At 41.5% G+C, this 19,105-nt stretch overlaps 1 protein-coding gene across 3 annotated transcripts in view; it reads right to left on the bottom strand.

Annotated features, from left to right (window-relative positions):
• CCAP-R (Crustacean cardioactive peptide receptor) overlaps window positions 1–19,105 on the bottom strand; it is an 89,935-nt gene that overhangs the window by 59,561 nt on the left and 11,269 nt on the right. For all 3 annotated transcript variants that reach the window (XM_033479540.2, XM_033479539.2, XM_076526208.1), the window contains exon 2: window positions 14,233–14,695. In XM_033479540.2, the coding sequence (XP_033335431.1) occupies window positions 14,233–14,412 (180 nt within the window). In that variant the 5' untranslated portion in view covers window positions 14,413–14,695. The remainder of the gene's footprint in view (window positions 1–14,232; window positions 14,696–19,105) is intronic.

Raw genomic sequence — 19,105 nt, forward strand, 5'->3', positions numbered from 1 at the left:
TCGTTTCGGGACGTAACCTCAAATCCGTGCGAGCCACCCCGGTTGTTTCAGCGGGACGGAGCGATGCAATCGAGTCAGCTGATAAGAAACAGCAACCGCGGGAGTGGATATACCGGCCAGACAAACGAGGCGGCTATTATTCTTGCCTCTTGCGGAGCCCCCTTTCAGTCGTTGACCGACACAGGGGATCTTGGGAAGTTGATTCTCTCAGGGCGACCGTAAACAACTCCATCGCCGGCTTCTATCTCCGGGATCCTTGGGATATCCCGGATACGAAATACGAATCCGTAAAAACGTCCCCCGGCCGATGTTCCCGCGGTTTTAATGCGCTACGGCCTAGCTTTTATTAGATGATCTTGCGGCCGCCCGCACATCCCGATAGATAGACATCGCGGGGACCGTATCTTTTTCACGGCGGAGCGAGCAGTCTTCCCCCCCCCCCTTTTTTTTCTCCTTCCCTCGATGCATTCATTGCTTTATTTACGTGCGGAGCATTCTTCGATCCACGCAGGGCCGCAATCTCCACAGGAATCCTGCACGCCAACCATTCATTTTTTTCCCGGGCTTCTGCGAAATCCATTTATCCCTTTAGAAGCCTGAGTCCATTTTTTGAAAGCTACGGAACTTTTTTGCGTACAGTACAAGTTGAACCTCTTGGAGAAGTTTACAATTTTTTTGGAAATTGTAACAGTTTCTGCTAGCTCCACGATTTTTCTGAAGGCTCCACAACTTTCTGGAAAACTCTACGATTTTTCTGCAGACTCTACAAAATTTTCGGAAACTCTAAAATTTTGGTGTAGGCTCTACAACCTTTTGGAGAACTCTATCATTTTTTACGAGCCCCACGATATTTTGGGGACCACTACAATTTTTTTTAGAAATTGCAATAGTTTTTGCTAGCTCCACGATTTTTCTGCAAGCTCCACAACTTTTTGGAAAACTCTATGATTTTTCTGCAGACTCTACAAAATTTTCGGAAGCCCTAGAATTTTTATGTAGGCTTATAATCTTTTGGGGAACTATACAACTTTTTTACTTGCTCCACGATTTTTTGGGAACCCCTACAATTTTTTCGGAAATTGTAACAGTTTTTGCTAGCTCCACGATTTTTCTGCAAGCTCTATAACTTTCTGGAAAATTCTACGAATTTTCTGCGGACTCTACAGAATTTTCGGAAGCCCTATAATTTTTATGCAGGCATTACAATCATTTGGAGAAATCTACAATTTTTTTACGGGCCCTACGATCTTTTGGCGACCTCTACAATTTTTTCGGAAATTGTAACAGTTTTCGCTAGCTCCACAACTTTCTGGAAATCTCGACGATTTTTTCGCATGCTTCACAATTTCCTGGAGTACTCGCGGAATTTAAAATTACCAACTGACAACAAGACGCGTACGGCCCTGCGGGCCCGTTCGCAAACAGTTTCGTGCCTCATCCCGAGTCCTGTAATTTCATCCGCGGGCACCACGCGCTCGTGTTTAACGAATCGAGCCGATTCCGTTACCCGCTGCGAGGAGCATCATTATCGTCGAATTAATATACTGCCTGCTTTGATATTTCGTCGGACAGGTCCCGCGGCCTTCATGACAGATGTTTACGTGAGAATTTCGGCGCGCTGTTAGCTCGGGAACAATGGGCCCAGGCAAACAATGCGTTTACAGGACTTTGTTGAAGTTTCATTTAATTAAGAAACTTTTCAGTGTACATCATTGCACGCGTGTAAACTTGCTTAACTCGCAAACGTTTACCCGGCAATTTAACGGTGCAGCCAGCAACACGTTGTTTTCGCAATTTTACGGTCCAACAGATACGGAACGATTATCGTACCTCGATTTTGATGCCACGCGGTTTATGATCGATTAACAACGTTCTCGTTGAAACTGTCAAGTTTTAATGGCTCTCATTCCACTGTGATTGTAGCAATATATTCTACTATATTGAACTCTCTGCAATATGTAGTAATATATATTCATAAATAGTAATGCGTTCTATTATATTGTAATATAAAAAGCAAAATTCGGTGATATAGTATAATAATATATGATAGGTACTATACATGTAATATACGGTAATATTATACCATATAATAATATACCATATGATAATATACAGGGTGTCCAAATATAATATAAAAAACAGGGTGTCTCGCAATCCGAAAATGAGGGTTCTTGAAGTTATTTCAAGTAACTTTTTCCTTTGCGAAAATGCAGTCCGCGGCTTTGTTTACGAGTTATCGGCGATAAACGGTGACCCATGCGAGGCGAGATCTCAGCCGGCGCGAGACAGCTGAGCCAATGAGCGCAACTGGGCTTCGTGCGCTGGTTGGTTGAGCCGATCCGCGCCACTCGAGCTCGCCTCTTATTGGTCAGTGTTTTTCGTTAATAACTCATAAACGAAGGCGTGGATTGCATTTTCGCTAAGGAAAAAGTTACTTAAAATGACCTCAGGAATCGCCGTTTCCGGATTGCGAGACATTTTTCGGACATCCTTCTTAATCATAAATACAAAAATATATCGAATTATATAGCACTATACGATAATATATAGTAATGTATAATAATATATTACCATATATACTAATGTACATAGTGCTACATAGTACTATATATTAGTATACAGTAATATATAATAATGTATAGTAATGTATTAATATATGCAATAGTATACAGTGATATATGGTAAGTGTACAGTAATATACAGTAACATACGAATAATATACAGTAATTATTAGTCATGATTAAGTAATTAAATAAATAAACAAATAAACAAATGATGAAATAATTAAATAAATAATTAAATAATGAAATAATTAAATAAATAATTAAATAGTTAAATAGTGAAATAAATAATTAAATAGTTAAATAGTGAAATAATGAAATAACTAATTATAATTAAAATAAATAATTAAACATTATTAGTAACCATATCGAAGCAGATGCATACGAAACATTTCAGAATATTTCAAACAGAATATTAAAAACGTTTCAACGAACTAAAACAGCGTTCTACATTAATTAGCAAAAGGCCAGCGGAAAGTAAAAAAAAACGTGAAAGCCGGAATTACTCTTGCATCGTGCTAACGGTTAACCTATCACGAAATGCAATCACAATTACGTGCAGGGTTGCCGCGTAATTCGTCGTAAAGGGGAACGGCGACACGATAATTTTTCGTTTTCGAATATCGTTTGCTCGGAATATTCGAAGCCGATAAATAAATGTTGCTAACGAGGAAATGAACGCGGCCCGTTCGACGCCCGTAGCGCGACGTACCATTTGTTCGCCGTGTTAACCGCTAATTGCCAGATAATATACGATACCGTGACACGCGAGACCTTCAAGATATACCGGTCGCTGTGCCTACCACCCACTCCGCCCCTCGCCCCGCTCGCCAAAATTTGAATATCTCCGTAGATATCGTTAAATGTTTCCACGTGTTCCTGCAAAGTGCCGTTCCGATGTTTCTGGAAAATCAGCTTCGTGCGATAATTAGGTGCGCCGGCACCGTGTTCGTCGCGTAACAACAACGTAAAATTTTCACGAATAAGTTACATTGTATCGGGGGGGCTTCATTCGAATAATTAAATACTAATTAAATACTAAATTAATTAAATGCTCAATTAATTAAATACTAAATTAATTAAATACTAATTAACTACGCCGCAGACTTTTGTCGAATAAAATTATATCGGGGGGCTTTTTGAAATTAAGATGAATCAGGAGCTTTGTTAAATTCAATTTACGACTTCTGATTGCATCGTTCTCGAAAATGAAGCTTCGCGGAATCTGCGACTGCGTTCGACTGTGTCATTAAACAAATTCGCAATAGACAGTAATTTATACAGCGAATTTAATAGACGGTAAATTTAATGGACGGTAAATTTGATAGACAGTAAAATTCACAGTAGATATCCGATTACGAGCGGCCAATAGAAATGCCAAGAGATTCGACGACGTTCCCCGCGCCCGACAATCTCGCTTGGAATGCAAGCGATGCACCGCGACGGCCGATCAAGGGAAATATCGATCGGATTTCGGGCAGGATCGTGAATCAGGTTACACGATCGCGTGTCCTAAAAAACGAGCGAACGCTTCGGAAACGAGTTAAAGAAGAGTAGAATCGCCAGGGAGCGGAGAAGCAGCCGAGAAAGAGAGAGAGAGAGAGAGAGAGAGAGAGGAGAGAGATCAATGATCTCCCTCGTTTCGGGTGGATTTACGTCGATCCGTCCACGGCGGAGATCGCGTCGCGAAGACAGAACGGAGCGATTCCAGATCGCGGCGCATGATTCCGGTTAATTAAAGCTCGTGTCGTTGATCCGACGATTGATTCGCCGACCCTTATTCTCGTCTGTTTTTAAAAGTTCTTCGGATCACCTCAAGCTTGTCTCAAGGAACTGTACAGAAAAAACTTGTTTCTGTGCTTCGTTCTATGCTTCCATCGTATCGAAACATAAACATCGTTTAAAAGACACGCAGTGACCTTGGCGTAACCGTCGGGCAGACAAAGATATAAATTCTTTTTCGTTACAGCGACATTCTACACACTACAGGGTGTCTTGTTCAAGCGAGCACAGGCAGGATATCTCGGAAGGAGATATAGTTATTAAAAAATTGTTGCTACAAAAGCTGTTTGGTAGGACGGGCTACATCACGTGGTATTAATTGTTTTCTTGTAGGTGAAGCAGTACAGGAGATCTAAAGGTCAACCTAATTTTCTTAAATGGGAGGCTATATTTTTGTCTTCAGAAAGTAACAGTGGCCACTGAGAGAAATCCAAAGAGGCGCTACACGATATTATTCTGAGTTCGATGAAGGTAAATCGTTAGCTTATGTTTACGTCCTGCATTGGTCGACGACCTACATCCAGCAGCCGCTACCGAGCAGCGTCGGTTGCGTTCATCAGTATCAAGTTACTGGAATTATGATATTGTAAACAGTGATTGAGGATTATTGCTAATGCCACAAATTATCGATTGTAATTTTCACTTACCAGTTGAATAATTTTTTATCCTTCTCGGCGTCCACCGTCATTGAAAATACACATTTGTAATCGTTTTAAAAATTGTGTCCCAACGCTTTTTAACATTCCGTCCGATGTTAAGCTGCATGCGATCGTAATTCTTGTTCTTAAATCATTTATGGTTTCTACTGGGGTCTGAAAGTCTACCTGGTGGCGACCTGTATTTTCAATGATGGTGGACACGTAGAAGGATACAAAATTATTCACCTAGTAAGGTGAAAATTACAATCGATAATTTATGGCATTAGCAATAAACCTCAATCACTGTTTACAATATCATAATTGCGGTAACTTGATACAACACAACCCACGCTGCTCCGCAGCGGTTGCTGCGTGTTGATCGTCGACCAATGCTGAACGTAAACATAACATAACCTTGTTACCTATTTATCTTGATTGACCTCGCAATAATATCGTATAGGACCTCTTTACATTTCTCTCAGTGCCTGTTGTTACTTTCCGAAGAAAAAGACATAGCCTTCCGTTTAAGAAAATTAGATTGACCTTCAGATCTCCTGTACTATTCCAACCACAAGAAAACAATTAATACTACATGATGTAGCCTATCCTATCTAACAGTTTTTGTGAGAACATTTTTCTAATAACTATAACTCTATAAAATTCTACATTTTACATTGTAAGCATTTATAAACATAAGTAGATATTAATAGACTTAGGAAATTTTTATTGATTGTAGTAGAATATACACGGTGTCCGAAAATTATGGTACTTCCGGGAAATCATCTTCCGGTTCTTTTGAGATCATTTGAAGTAACTTTTTCCTTAGCAAAAATGCAATCCGGGGCTTCGTTTATGAGTTATTAACGAAAAACAGTGACCAATGAGAGACAAGCTCGCATTGCGCTAGGCGGCCGAACCAATCAGCGCAACTGGGCTTCGGCCGCTCGTTGGCTCAGCCGTACCGTAATTTTGGGACACTCTCTATTTTCTACTACAATCAATAAAAATTTTCTAATTCTATTAATATCTACTTACATTTATAAAGTTGTCTTTTTACTAGAATTATACCAGAGGCTAACATAAGCGCCAGGTATTACGCGAACACTATTAATTACAGGCGGAGGATTTCAATTTTTGTAGTTTTTTCTTCGACTAGAATTACGTTGGAGGTTAATAAACACACACGTTCCGATGGGCATGGGCATCGTTAAAGATCAAAGGTCGAAATATTTGCAACGTGTTGTCGACGAAGGCGGATTTTACAAAAATAAAATTGATTAGATTTCACTCGTTTCATTCGAACGTGGAGAATGCTGCCAGCAGTAAATGAAAACGGACAGGCTTTTGTGTGACGTCTCCGTTCTACCAGCAATAAATACTTTAAAGGATCAGAATCCAATGAATTCAATATTCGTGGAAGCAGTTCGATATGAACGGTTTCAATCGATTTTCAGGGCTGTGTAACGCGCCCGATTTTTCGACGTGCATCCGGTGCAATTAGAATCGAACAATTCCGAAACTAAACTGATGCAATAAACGATACAAAAAAATTTCCAACATATTAGAAATGTTTTTGAAGGTAATTTGGCTAAGAAACAGAAGAATAATGATATGTTAAAAAAGTAAATTGTAAGTAATAATTCGAAATAAATTAAAAAAGTAAATTGATACACGACGGATTTAGAAAATTCGCTATATTTGACGGAGGATAACTTTTGGTCTCCCTCAGTCTCCGTGTTTTAGCAAAAAAGAATATTTTCTATACAGCTTCCTTTAAATAACTGTGAAAAGATCGCGTGACAAATATTATTTACTAACGCATGCCGCATAGTTTTTTTTTTACTGTGTGTGTACATCACTGCGGCGCTTCACCGAACTGCGCACCTTAACCTATACAGCGCAGTTCTCGACGAGTCGGCGCGAACACGCTCGATCGTGGAGCACCTATACCTAATTTCTAAAGTGCTACAGTGAGACTATCTTGATCCTAGAAATTGTAGCTGTGAGTGTACATTTAAAAGAAAATGGGAAAAGTGCAAAGGAAGTAGTCAATGGTAAGAGAACAAAAAATATCAAACGATATAAAGAAAAGGAAAAATGTAAGGTTACGCTACCCTAAGGAGAACATGGCGTTAGCGTCGCGAGAAATTCGTGGAGGAAACTCTATCGCACAAATATCTCGGAAATCTATCATTCCAAAGTAACGCAGTAATCGAAACGATCGCAGTATTTGACAGGAAGTAATCGGAACGTTCGCAGTATGTATTTGGCTGGCAGTAATGAATTCATAACCGCAGCAATGTATGCACACGTATGGTTTCTTTACATTACGCTTTTCAATGAAATTCGTGCTTTCAGAGAGATCCAATATTTTGAGAAAAGTAAATGTTCAAGTGAAAGAATAATGGATGTAGTTGAAGTTGTCAATTGATTGGCGTGAAAGGTCATATTGTCTCTGCCAAAGTTCGGCTTCATTGAGACCCTAGCGTGTGTGTCCGCGTTTTCGGCTCGAATCGACCACTGAGTGGCGCCGTTTAGCGGCGGACGTCGCGCGTCTGATTTTTTCGGGCGCGTGCGAGACACGTGTAACGTCGCGGCACAGTAGCGAACGGAACGAAGCGGAAAAGGAACAGGTGACCGGGTGTCGCGTCGTGTCGCGTCGTGTCGCGTCGTTCGCAGCTGACGAATTACCATAGACACCAGACAGGCGCCCGATTTAATTCGATCAGCCGACGGTTTTCGCCGTGTTTTGGCTAGGTGATGGCCCGGACACGTTGTCCACGAAATTTAATATTCGGCCGTGCGCAGGCTCTTTCGAAAGTCCGCCGGGAATAGAGTCGCCACCGGAGAAATACGGTCCCCGTTTAGACACCGGGGCCGCCTCCGAGATAATGATTTTACCAGGCGGGACGGAAATATCGGTGGAATTCTGAAGCGATCGGGCCAAATCGAACTGTCCGGGTCGGCGAACTTCGTCGGAGATCCACGGGCTCTCGGCGATCGCGATCGGCGAGCCACGTTGCCGCGGGACAACGGGCCGGTCCGTAATAACGAAACGCTGGCCAAAATTACACAGGGCCAAAATTACCGTCTACTCTTTCGATTAGCAATGAAATTGTTACGGTCGTCAAGCACGAAACGCATACTGCACTGTATAATTTAAACCTGTATCGTGTGTAATTGAAATCTCAGACTCCATTCCACGTGATACTTTTTTTTTACGTAGAATTTGACGCTTTATCCGAATTCGGGTGGAAATACTAGCCGCTCTATTTAAAAAAATTGAAGGCGACCTTCGTATCTCGATAAAAAAGCGAAACGACACAAAACTTACTGGAATGCTGTGTGTTCGCCTAGAAGCCGTGCACTTCTATCTGAAACATTTGTTCGTACGACAAATATTTTGCGAGTTATTTTACGTTGTTATAATTATTCCAATATTAATGGAATAATTAAGATAAAGTAAAATAAAGTAAAATAAAGTAAAATAATGTAAAATGAAGTGAAATAAAGTAAAAAAGTAAAGTAAAAAATAAAGTAAAAAATAAAATAAAATCAAGTAAAATCAAGTAAAATAAAGTAAAATAAAGAAAAATCAAGTAAAATAAAGTAAAATAAAGTAAAATAAAGAAAAATCAAGTAAAAGAAAGTAAAAGAAAGTATAATAAAGTAAAGTAAAGTAAAATAAAGTAAAATAAAATAAAATATAATAAAATTATAAAATATATAATATAATAAATAAAAAATTGTGGAATGGAATTGTTTTATCATTCTCGCAGTACAGCAAACATTCGGCGCTTTTAACGCTCGGTAGATTTAGTATTATTGGCCTAATCGAGTACCAAAATGGAGGATGAGAAAGCAAACGTCTAAAGGAATAGGCACTTCGCCGTGTTTTGAAGCGCTATTGTTGTATCCGTGTGCGACGCGAAACAAGATTCGATTAATCATCGGTTCGCGATTCGGTAGATCGCGCCGAAATAACTGGCGAGTTCGATTACATTTTTTTGCGGGGAACGGTGGACGTCGATGTTGGCCGTCGACACTGAAATTCATAACGATGCGCGAAGCTAAGCATATGTAATTAGCGCGTTACTTGCCGGCGTATACACGCGTTGATTCGCGCCAAGCTAGGATCATAATTAATTAATTTTCGACGAGCATCAACTGATGGCCCGATTAATGTTGAATTACGTGGCACGTGATGCCGCGTCGGTTGACGATTTAATCGCGAAATCCTTCGCGGTACCTTCTTGCGAGCTCTCCTGTGCCCGAGTCACGTTCAACCGCCCGTTTTGGAAACTCGAATTTCACGCGGAAACTTTGAAAGGCTGCGAAATTTCCTGCCGGAAATTGTTGGTAAATCCGCAGCGAGGGGAGGCGGAGGAATGTTGTAATACGGATAAAAATCGAGCTTTTTGAGTGAAGCGAAGTGGCACCGCTAGATTGCAACAAGTTTTAGCGAGTTGAGCATGGAAGATCCAAGCCAGACATCTTTAAACATCTTTAATTGCCAAAAAGAATGCAAAACAATCGAAAAATTTCGTCAAACGCGAGGATAAAATGCAGTAAAAAGCCTGAAAATCGCTCGTTTTAAGTGAAACAATTGTGTAATTACGAGATTTTAACAAGTTTTCAATTGGATTAACCATGAAGATCCGAGCTAAACTCCATCAAACATCTTCGAATACCTTCAATCGTCAAAAAGAATGCAAAAACGTCGAAAACCTTTATCAAACACGGCTATAAATCGCAGTAAAGTGCTTGGAAATAGTTCGCATTAAGTGGAACAATTGCGGAATTACGAGATTTCAACAAGCTCTCCACCAAATTCAGCATAGAGATTCCAACGGAACTCCTTCCATCGCCAGAGAACCGCCAAAATAACGTCAGGACTTCGTCGAAACTGTTCCTAAAATACTAATAACACCGAAAAGCGATAGAAATCCTGAGAAATGCTCTGCGAAACGCTCCAGACAGTGTAAGTCGCCTGCAAAAATCACTCCTAGCCGGCAACAATAGCATCAACCCCGAATCCGAGCAACATTTATCAAAGTGTCCCCTGGTATTTGCGCTGGTCGTTGCAAAGCGGTTCGATTAATTGCCGGGCAAGCAGCGAATTCACAAATTAGGGGTGCCTCGTTGCCGCAGCGAACCGATCCGATCCGGCCGAATCCGCAAAACCTTGTCGAAGTTGAACACGCCCGGATGTCCAACCGGTCCCGAGGATTCCGTGTCGCTGGCCTACCGCCATTAGCGCGTTTGTAATGCGAATCCGATGGCGTAACGACAAAGCGGCGCCCGTAGCTTCGGTAATTTCGAATTCGTTCGCCCCGCTCGCTGTCTGGAAATTCCTAGTTCCGCCGTGTTTCGAGTGCATTACACATATATTTCAGTGTTTTGAACGCGCTGTATCAGCGAAAGGGATTGCTCGCGCGGCCCAATATTGATGCCGTTTCGTTCCAATTCGCTCGAGTGGACGCCGTGCTCCGTTTAAATAACAATTCGCGTAATTCCTATTGTTTCCCGGTCGCTTTATGAGAATTTGCGGGGCGCGGTTTCAATGCGCGCTACGTGCCGCTAGTGGCCCGAAGATTTTGCGGATTTTCGGGGAAAATGGGTGACGGTATATTCACATCGAATGCACGGTTTCTCAAAAGTCGCTCGACATAGCAAAGCGAGAGATTCCTCGGGTCATTTGAAGCAACTTTTTCCTTTACAAAAATTGTCTCCGCTGCTTCGTTTACGAGTTATTGACGAAAAACGCGGGCCAATTGGAGAGCGCGAGCGGCCGGCGCGAGGCGGGGCGTCGGCCGTGTGACGCGGCGGCGGCGCTCGCGTGGGCGGGCTATCAGCCGTGCGTGACCACTCATTGGACTGCGTTTTTCGTTAATAACTCGTAAACAGAGCCGCGGAGAACATTCTCGCAAAGGAAAAAGTTTCTCCAAATGACCTGAGGAACCTATTTCCCGGAGATAACATAATTTTGGGACACCCGCTTCGGATTTTGGCCGGCTGTAATCGCGATCGAAGAAACGCAATGCCAAGCACCGTAACAATCGCTTGTCATAAATTCGATCGCCTTCTCGTTGCGCCCGAAGCGACGTCGCAGCGCCTAAACACCGTTCGCTTGTGGCAAGCAAAAGACTAGCGCCAGCTAAGCAATCGATTTGAAATGGCTTCGAGCGCGAAGGGTTAATTATGTTTGAAAATGAACAAAAGGCACGGTGATTGGCTACCCCACGGTAATCGGGTCCGCTGCCCTGTAATTGAAATTAACTAAAAATTAATTAACTCCGATTCTCGCTCGAAAACAATTTCGTTGAAGTAACGAGAATGATTCAGACAAACGCTGCGCGTGCACAGACCGTCCCTCGTCACCTCGGGCTTCGAATTCTATTTCATGAACACCCCACGCTTTTTTCATTGCGGCAGCAACGGCCGCTCTATTAATAGGTGAACGGTGGACGTTCCGTCGAGCGGCTTGCATCGTCCACGTGATTTTATAGTATCCCCTTATATAAAGATCAGATTCGTGGAACAGTTAGCTCCGGTCGCGTCATTGTTATCGCGGCCGCGCGATCCGCTCTGTGAGAAATCGATTCTTAATGTCCCTTCTTCAACCGTCGCAACGGTGTTTGAGTAATCGACTGTCAGCGAAGGGGATCGTAAGCCGAAAGAAATCCATAGAATATGACGCAATCGATTTTGCAAGTTCTGTCTATACAGGGTGTCTCAAAATTATGGTACTTTCGGGAAATTAGCAGTCTCCGAGGTTATTTGAAGTAATTTTTTTCTTGGGGAAATTTTTACTTCGGGGAAACTAGAGATTCCTGAGATCATTCGAAGCAACTTTTTTCTTTATAAAAATTTTCTCCGAGGCTTTGTTTTCGAGTTATTAACGAAAAACACGGGCCAATCGGAGAGCGTGTGTGGCCGGCGCTCCGTCCTGCGGCCAGTGCCGCGTCGAGCCGGCCGTGTGACGCGGCGGCAGTGCTCGGGGGCGGGTCGCCAGCCCTTACACGACGTCTCATTGGTCACTGTTTATCGCTAATAACTCGTAAACGAAGCCTCGCAGAACATTTTCGCTAAGGGAAAAGTTGCTTCAAATAACCTCGGGAATCTTCCCTTGTGTTAACATAATTATCGGACGCCCTGTATTAATCACATCTTTCGAACGTCTCGCACCAGAATTAGATAAATCGTTTAGTCTGTTTTTATTGTCTTGTCTTAAACAAAAGCGTGTCCCATTCACGGTAGTTCACCGCTGCACACCGCGACGGCAGAAAATTGATGTGGTCGCAGATCGCGGCGAAATGAAAGAAACCCGCGATGACCTAAGAGGAGGAACGCGGATCCGACGTTATCACGGTTTTCCATTATGCTCCGCCGAGATACGCCATAAATATACGCCTTTACCGGGCCCGTCTTCGAAAGTTTCTTTTGTCGTCGGCCACCGCCGAACCGCTCGCGGCGCCGTCGCAATAAACCAAACGGATCCCGTGGGCGTACGTTTGACGCGGAAACGTTTCTCCAAGAAATGTCAATACCATCTCCGTTCTATCACACTAAGAGAGACAAACAAATCGGACAGAGTCCTGATGGTCAGCTGCGTCGACCTAAGGTAGAGATAAGAGTCAAATGTGTACATCTATTGTTTGCGGCCGCTGTACCCAGTGTAATGGGGCAGTGGAGCCATTTACTGTGGGATGACTTTATTTGGACAAGGATAATTATCCACGTAAGGGTAATTAATTACAATTATATATAATATACTATAACATAATAACATGATATATTGTATATGCATACAATATATTATATTATATATAATATATTATATTATAATAGGGTATATTATATATAATTATATTTTACATAATATATTACAATATAATATGATATATTGTATATATAATATATTTCATACATAATTATAAATATTATAATCGCATAAAAGATGTTAACGATTGGACGAAGGACCATTTTCGAAACTGACTCGAACAATCGTATCTCCTCTTCCCAAATTGTTCATTTTTGTGCGCAATCTGAGCGCCAAGTTTATTGAACGACTCGCTGCAAACTACGGTTTGACACAGTTTTTCAGTATTTCTCACCATTTTTCACAAATTCACACGCATTTCGCGGTTGTATTTCGATTATTCCAACGTATTATGACCAGACAGCGGATCTACGTGCAAAATAAAAATTGTTTTAATACGTTCAAAATAATGCATCGACGTTCTCGGTCACTTTCAATCTTCTTGCTGATTTAAATTCTGTCTAGGATAAGCGTAAGTATTACTGCAATTTCTCAATGAAGGCGAACTTTGTCAGAGAAAATAAGACCTTCTACGCTAATAAATTGACAACTTGGGCTATAAATATTATTCTTTAACTTGAACATTTATTTCGCTCAAAATATTGGATCCCTGAAAGCACAAATTTCGTTAAAAAGTGCAATGTAAAGAAACCATAAGCGTGCATATATTACATTGCGAGGCTAACGTCACGTTTTCCTTAGGGTAGCATAACCTTACATTTTTCCTTCTCTTTATATCGTTTGATATTTTTTGTTCTCTTACCTTCGACTTCTTCCTTTGTACCTTTCCTATTTTCTTTTAAATGTACACACACACAGCTACAATTCCTAGGATCAAGATATTCTCACTGTAACACTTTTCAAATTAGGTATAGATTCATCTACGATGAAGCGTGTTCGCACCGGCTCGTCGAGAACCGCGCTGTATAGGTTAAGGTACGTAGTTCGGTAAAGCGCCGCGGGAATGTAAACACATACTAAAAGACTATGCGCCAAATACAGTGTTATTAAATAATATTCGAGGACAGTTGATTATGACAGTGAACAGCGATTTTTTTAACGAAGTAACGATCACTTTATCTAAAAATAACGCTGAAACGAATAGTTCATTATCAATTACCAAAACGTAAATACATTTCGAATCAGCGTTCACAGAATCAACGTTTCCATAACCTTCCGAATATCAAAAATCAATAAACGAATTAAAACCGCGACTGCTGTCACTTGCATGTCATAAACTATCAATGTTAAACATGTAGAAAATTATGAGATTCATTTTCAGAAGATTACACGCTATAAAATGTTGGTTTTAATCCCGTTCGGAACCTTCGCTGGTCAAATAAACAACCGGTACCCCGAAGAGCAGCGCTCGCAGCCGATTCCCCCGTGCCACCGAAATTATTAATAGGTCAACGTTTCCTCGACTTACCTCGTAGAAGTAGAACGAGTCGATCTCTTCCGTCGCGTTGGCGTCGGGGAGGGTGACGTTGAGGTATTCCGGGAAGGTGTCGAGCCGATACTCGGTCTGGTTTCCCTGGACGGTTCCATCGAGCTTGCTTCGGTTCCGATCTTCACTGATGCCGAGATCACCGGGGTATTCCACGGACATGTCGCTCTCTGCTTCTCTATCGGTCGCACTACGCAACAGAGCCACAGAATTCACGTTTCCACCGGCCGGGCCACCCGCGACCAGTTCATCGCCACCAGCCCTGTCGAAGTACCGCGAGATACCGGCTAAGCGTCCGACGACTTCATGTCTTCGTCCGGGTTCGATAGTTCCAGCGGCCGACCGATTCGTCCCCTACCTCTGCAAGGCCAGCAGAGGATTTCCGGTTACGATCGATCCTCGGGCATCCTCGTGGCGGCGTCCGGCGGCCTCCGACCGGCCGTATCTACGTCAAGACAACCGATCATATTAGCAATTCCATTAGGGATCAAAGGATTCGGGAAACCGCGGCGCGCAGATTCGAAGGGCCGGAGTTCGGATGGCGGTCGCGGGCTACGTAAGAGCGGCTCGGATGCCGGCTTAATTTCATTGTTTTACAAACCACCACCCCCTCCCCCACCCTCGCAGCGGAGACGCGCTTTGTGGGGACCGGGGACCGCCTTAACCTTCGTTCGTTCTTAACGGAGTTTCGTTCTTGCGACTCGTCCGGGCGGAATGATCGGTAAACGATATATTGGAACAGTTTTATTACGTTTCCGAAGTTTCGAGTATGCGGAACGATTCTTTTGTCAAGAGTTCTTTGGTTTGCGGCTTTTCTAGCAATTTGTTTGCATAGAGTAGTAGAGTCAGTTATTGTGGGATAGTGAATTACTGCGGCCTTTGTTTTCAAGCATCGCTAACTTTGTAACAAATTTATTTATTTAAATTTGTTTAACTATTTATTTGATAAAATTACACTTGCGGAAGTCGGAAGTTTCGAGTTACTTCGGGGTGACGAGTTTGAATCACTGATACGATTCCTCGCTTTCAAAATTATTTCGTACGTAATGAATCAAAATATTATTATAAAAAAATACTAGGGCCTTGTCCGATCTTTCTTTGAACAGGGAAAAAATACTTTGTACTGAGATTCGAAGAATCGACAGGTCGAAAAATAGGAATTTGCGAGTTTGAATATCGCGGCGTCGTACCAATACGTTCCCTTGCTTTAAAAATTATTTCGTAGGTAATAAATCAGAATATTATTATGAAAAAAATACAAGGGCCTTGTTTGATTTTTGCTTGAATAGGAAAAAAAATATTTTGCATCGAAAGTTGAAAAATCGACAGGACGAAAAATAGGAATTTGCGAGTTTGAATTTTGCGCCATCTTACTGATACGATTCCGCGCTTTCAAAATTATTTCGAACGTAACAAATCGAGATATTATTATGAAAAAAATACGAGGGCCTTGTTCGACCTCAGCTTGAATAGGAAAAAATTACTTTCCACCGAAACTTGAAGAATCGACAAGATGAAAAATAGAAATTTGTCTGTTTAAATATCGCGCCGTCTTACTAATACGATTCCGCGCTTTAAAAATTATTTCCAATGTAACAAATCAAAATATTATTATGAAAAAAATACAGGGACCTTGTCCGGCCTTGGTTTGAACAGGAAAAAAATACTTAGCACCGGGACTTGAAGAATTGACAGAACGAAAAATAGAAATTTGTGAGTTTGAATCTCGCGCCGTCGTACTAATACGATCCCTTGCTTTAAAAATTATTTCGTAGGTAATAAATCAGAATATAATTATGAAAAAAATACGGAGGCCTTATCCGATCTTCGTTTGAACAAGGAAAAAAATACTTTGCACCTAAGCTTGTAGAATCGACTGTACGAAAAATATTTCATCCCCACAAATCTACGAATAGCTCTCTACATTTTGTGGACTGCAACACCTTCTCTGTTGCACTAGCCTATCATTGTGTTAGACAGTGTTTATCAAATGAAACTTATCATTCATTATCAATATCAAATTGCTTTCTTTATGATTATATTCGAAATGATATGCGCCAGCCAGTCACGACGGCTGATTTGCCTATTTCGCTTCGTTTATATCGATGGTTTTATTCGAGTGTATGCCGCAGTCAAAGGGTTGCAAAACGTTATTCGAATTGCTAAAGTTGTGTTTAGTAGCGAGAACTCCTGAAGGCCGCTAACAGGACACCGTAATTGGCTGCTCTACCCTAGTCTCAATATTTAACTACGGAAGGTTTAACCTTCAATTGATGGCGCACGCCAATTTGTCGTCTCATCAGTCTGCGAAACAAGCTACGAAAAATTTGGTCACCGCTTGCAGGTTAATTAAAATGGGTCAGGCAATATACGGAATTGTGTTGCAACGCAATCGCGAAGCATCTATATTAAGTCGCTCAGGTGTGGTAAACATGAATCGCTGATCCAAAAACAGACCTCATAGAAATGTTCCAAAAAGTCACTGATTCAGAAACTACGTCACTGCGTCGTATTTTATGGAAGCCAAAAGGAAGCGGAATAAAAAAAAGTAAAAAAAGCGTTCAACGAATTCAGTGAGTCCGGGACATTGTCATTTTATCGTATTTTATGGAAGCCAAAAAAAGCGCAGAAAAATGTTTGTTGTACCGGAGGTTCGAAAGCAGTATAATATTACGATGTCGTACACAGTCACAATAAAAAAAAACAGAAAAGCGAAACAGAAGTAAATATTTCAAAATCAGACCGACGAGAATCAAGCGAAATTTTATGTTTATTAATTTAACCAAGAGAAAACGAATGTAAAAAAGAAAACGATTATTAATCTGTCCGATCAAAAAATATTTTATTAAAGCTAGCAGAAAAAAAGACAACAATATTTCGTGACCTGTTTAACCAAAAAATGGTATACCTCTGTTACATTGCATTTCACTATACCGAAAAGAAAAGAAAACGATTGGAAAGGAGCAAAAAGAACAGACTAATTAAGAAGCAGCGCAATTTAACGTCCTGTTTTGTTCCAACTGAAACAGAAGAAAATACACGAAAATTCAAGAAATAAAACGATTGTGTCGTATCGCAATTAACTCTTGCCCTGACTCAGAGACACTGGAAAGAAGAAGAGAAGGGGACGCCGGCTCCTCGAGTCGAGAAAGTCGCGGATTTGTTTGTCTCTCGGTCACGAACCCCTCGGATTAATAAAGCCGAATGTTTGCGATGCGGAAGAACCCGGAGACGTCATTGGTCGAGTATCGAGTGCAGAAGGGAGTGGGATAGCTATTCCGCCGATGATCCTTGCCGAGGATAAGGCGAGTCCTCAAAGGATCACTGGTTCCATTTAACGGCAGCGAACAATTGAAATTGCAAACAATTGAACGCAAAACCCGCGGGCATCCCATCGCCGACGATTTACACGCGAGAATGCAATTATTGCAGCCAGGCTCTGTCCCCGCCTGGCCAACGAGGCTATTAATCAGCTTCATTCTGAGCGCGTATCGAGCCCCACGAGAAAGCCGTAATCTCGTTTGAATTATTGAAGTAGTTAATGATTCGAAGATTATTTCATTACTCCGCCCGAGTAGATTTCGACGACGGTGTTCGAAATCGAGGTGGTGATATGCGAGGAACCATTCCGTATAAAATTGGATAACAGTCGAAATGATTGATCCATGTAATTAGAATTTGGCGATGGTCTTGTAAATCGGCGTATCATCGAACTGACACGATTTCTCGCTTTTAAAATTATTTCGAACGTAACAAATCAAAATGTTAACATGAAAAAAATACTAGGGCCTCGATCGAGCTTTGTTTCAATAGAAAAAAAATACCTTCCACTGGGAGTCGAGGAATCGTCTGGATGAAAAATAGAAATTGACGAGGTTGTATCTCGCGACGTCGTACTGATACGATTCCATGCTTTCAAAATTATTTCGTACGTAATAAATCAAAATATTATTACGAAAAAAATACAGGGGCCTTGTCCGGCCTTGGCTTGAACAGGAAAAAAATACTTAGCACCGAGACTTGAAGAATTGACAGGGCGAAAAATAGGTATCTGCGAGTTTGAATATCGCGCCGTGGTACTGTTACGATTCCTCCCTTGAAAAATTATTTCGAACGTAACAAATCGAGATATTATTATGAAAAAAATACCGAGGCCTTGTTCGGCCTTTGTTTGAACAGGAAAAAAATACTTAGCACCGAGACTTGAAGAATCGATAGGATGAAAAATAGAAATTTGCGAGTTTGGAACTCGCGCCGTCGTACTAATACGATTCCACGCTTTCAAAATTATTTCGAACGTAACGAATCAAAATATTATTACAACGAATCGAGATACTATTATGAAAAAAATGCAGAGACCTTGTTCGACCTTTGCTTGAACAGGAAAAATATACTTTGCGCCAACACTTCAAGATTCGATTGAACGAAAAATAGGATTTGTCGAGGTCGAATGTGTCGCGCTGTCGTACCAGTTTGATTTCTCACTTTTAAAAATTATTTTCAACAGAACAATTGTAAATATGACTATGAAAAAAATATAGGAGTATTGTCCAGTCTTAATTCTAACGTAAATAGATGGTGGACCACCCCGTACAAAATGGCGACGCTGAACGACGCTGAACCTGTAGACGGTAATCGAATACGCCGAGATCGAGCATGGTAGGTCGCGCGCGCGTGTATCATAACGCGGATGCAAAATGCAGGCGATCTGATTACGCTTGTCCCGCATCCTTGCCTCGGGGCCCATTAAAAATCGAGTTCCCGATCGTTCGGCCGTAGGCATTAAAAGCGATCCGGGTGTTTAATCGCGCAGCTACCTTTTATTGTATCTTATCCGGGCGTCATTAACGACAGG

The sequence above is a fragment of the Megalopta genalis genome, chromosome 14 (assembly GCF_051020955.1).
Source record: "Megalopta genalis isolate 19385.01 chromosome 14, iyMegGena1_principal, whole genome shotgun sequence".
In the NCBI taxonomy this organism is placed as follows: domain Eukaryota; kingdom Metazoa; phylum Arthropoda; class Insecta; order Hymenoptera; family Halictidae; genus Megalopta; species Megalopta genalis.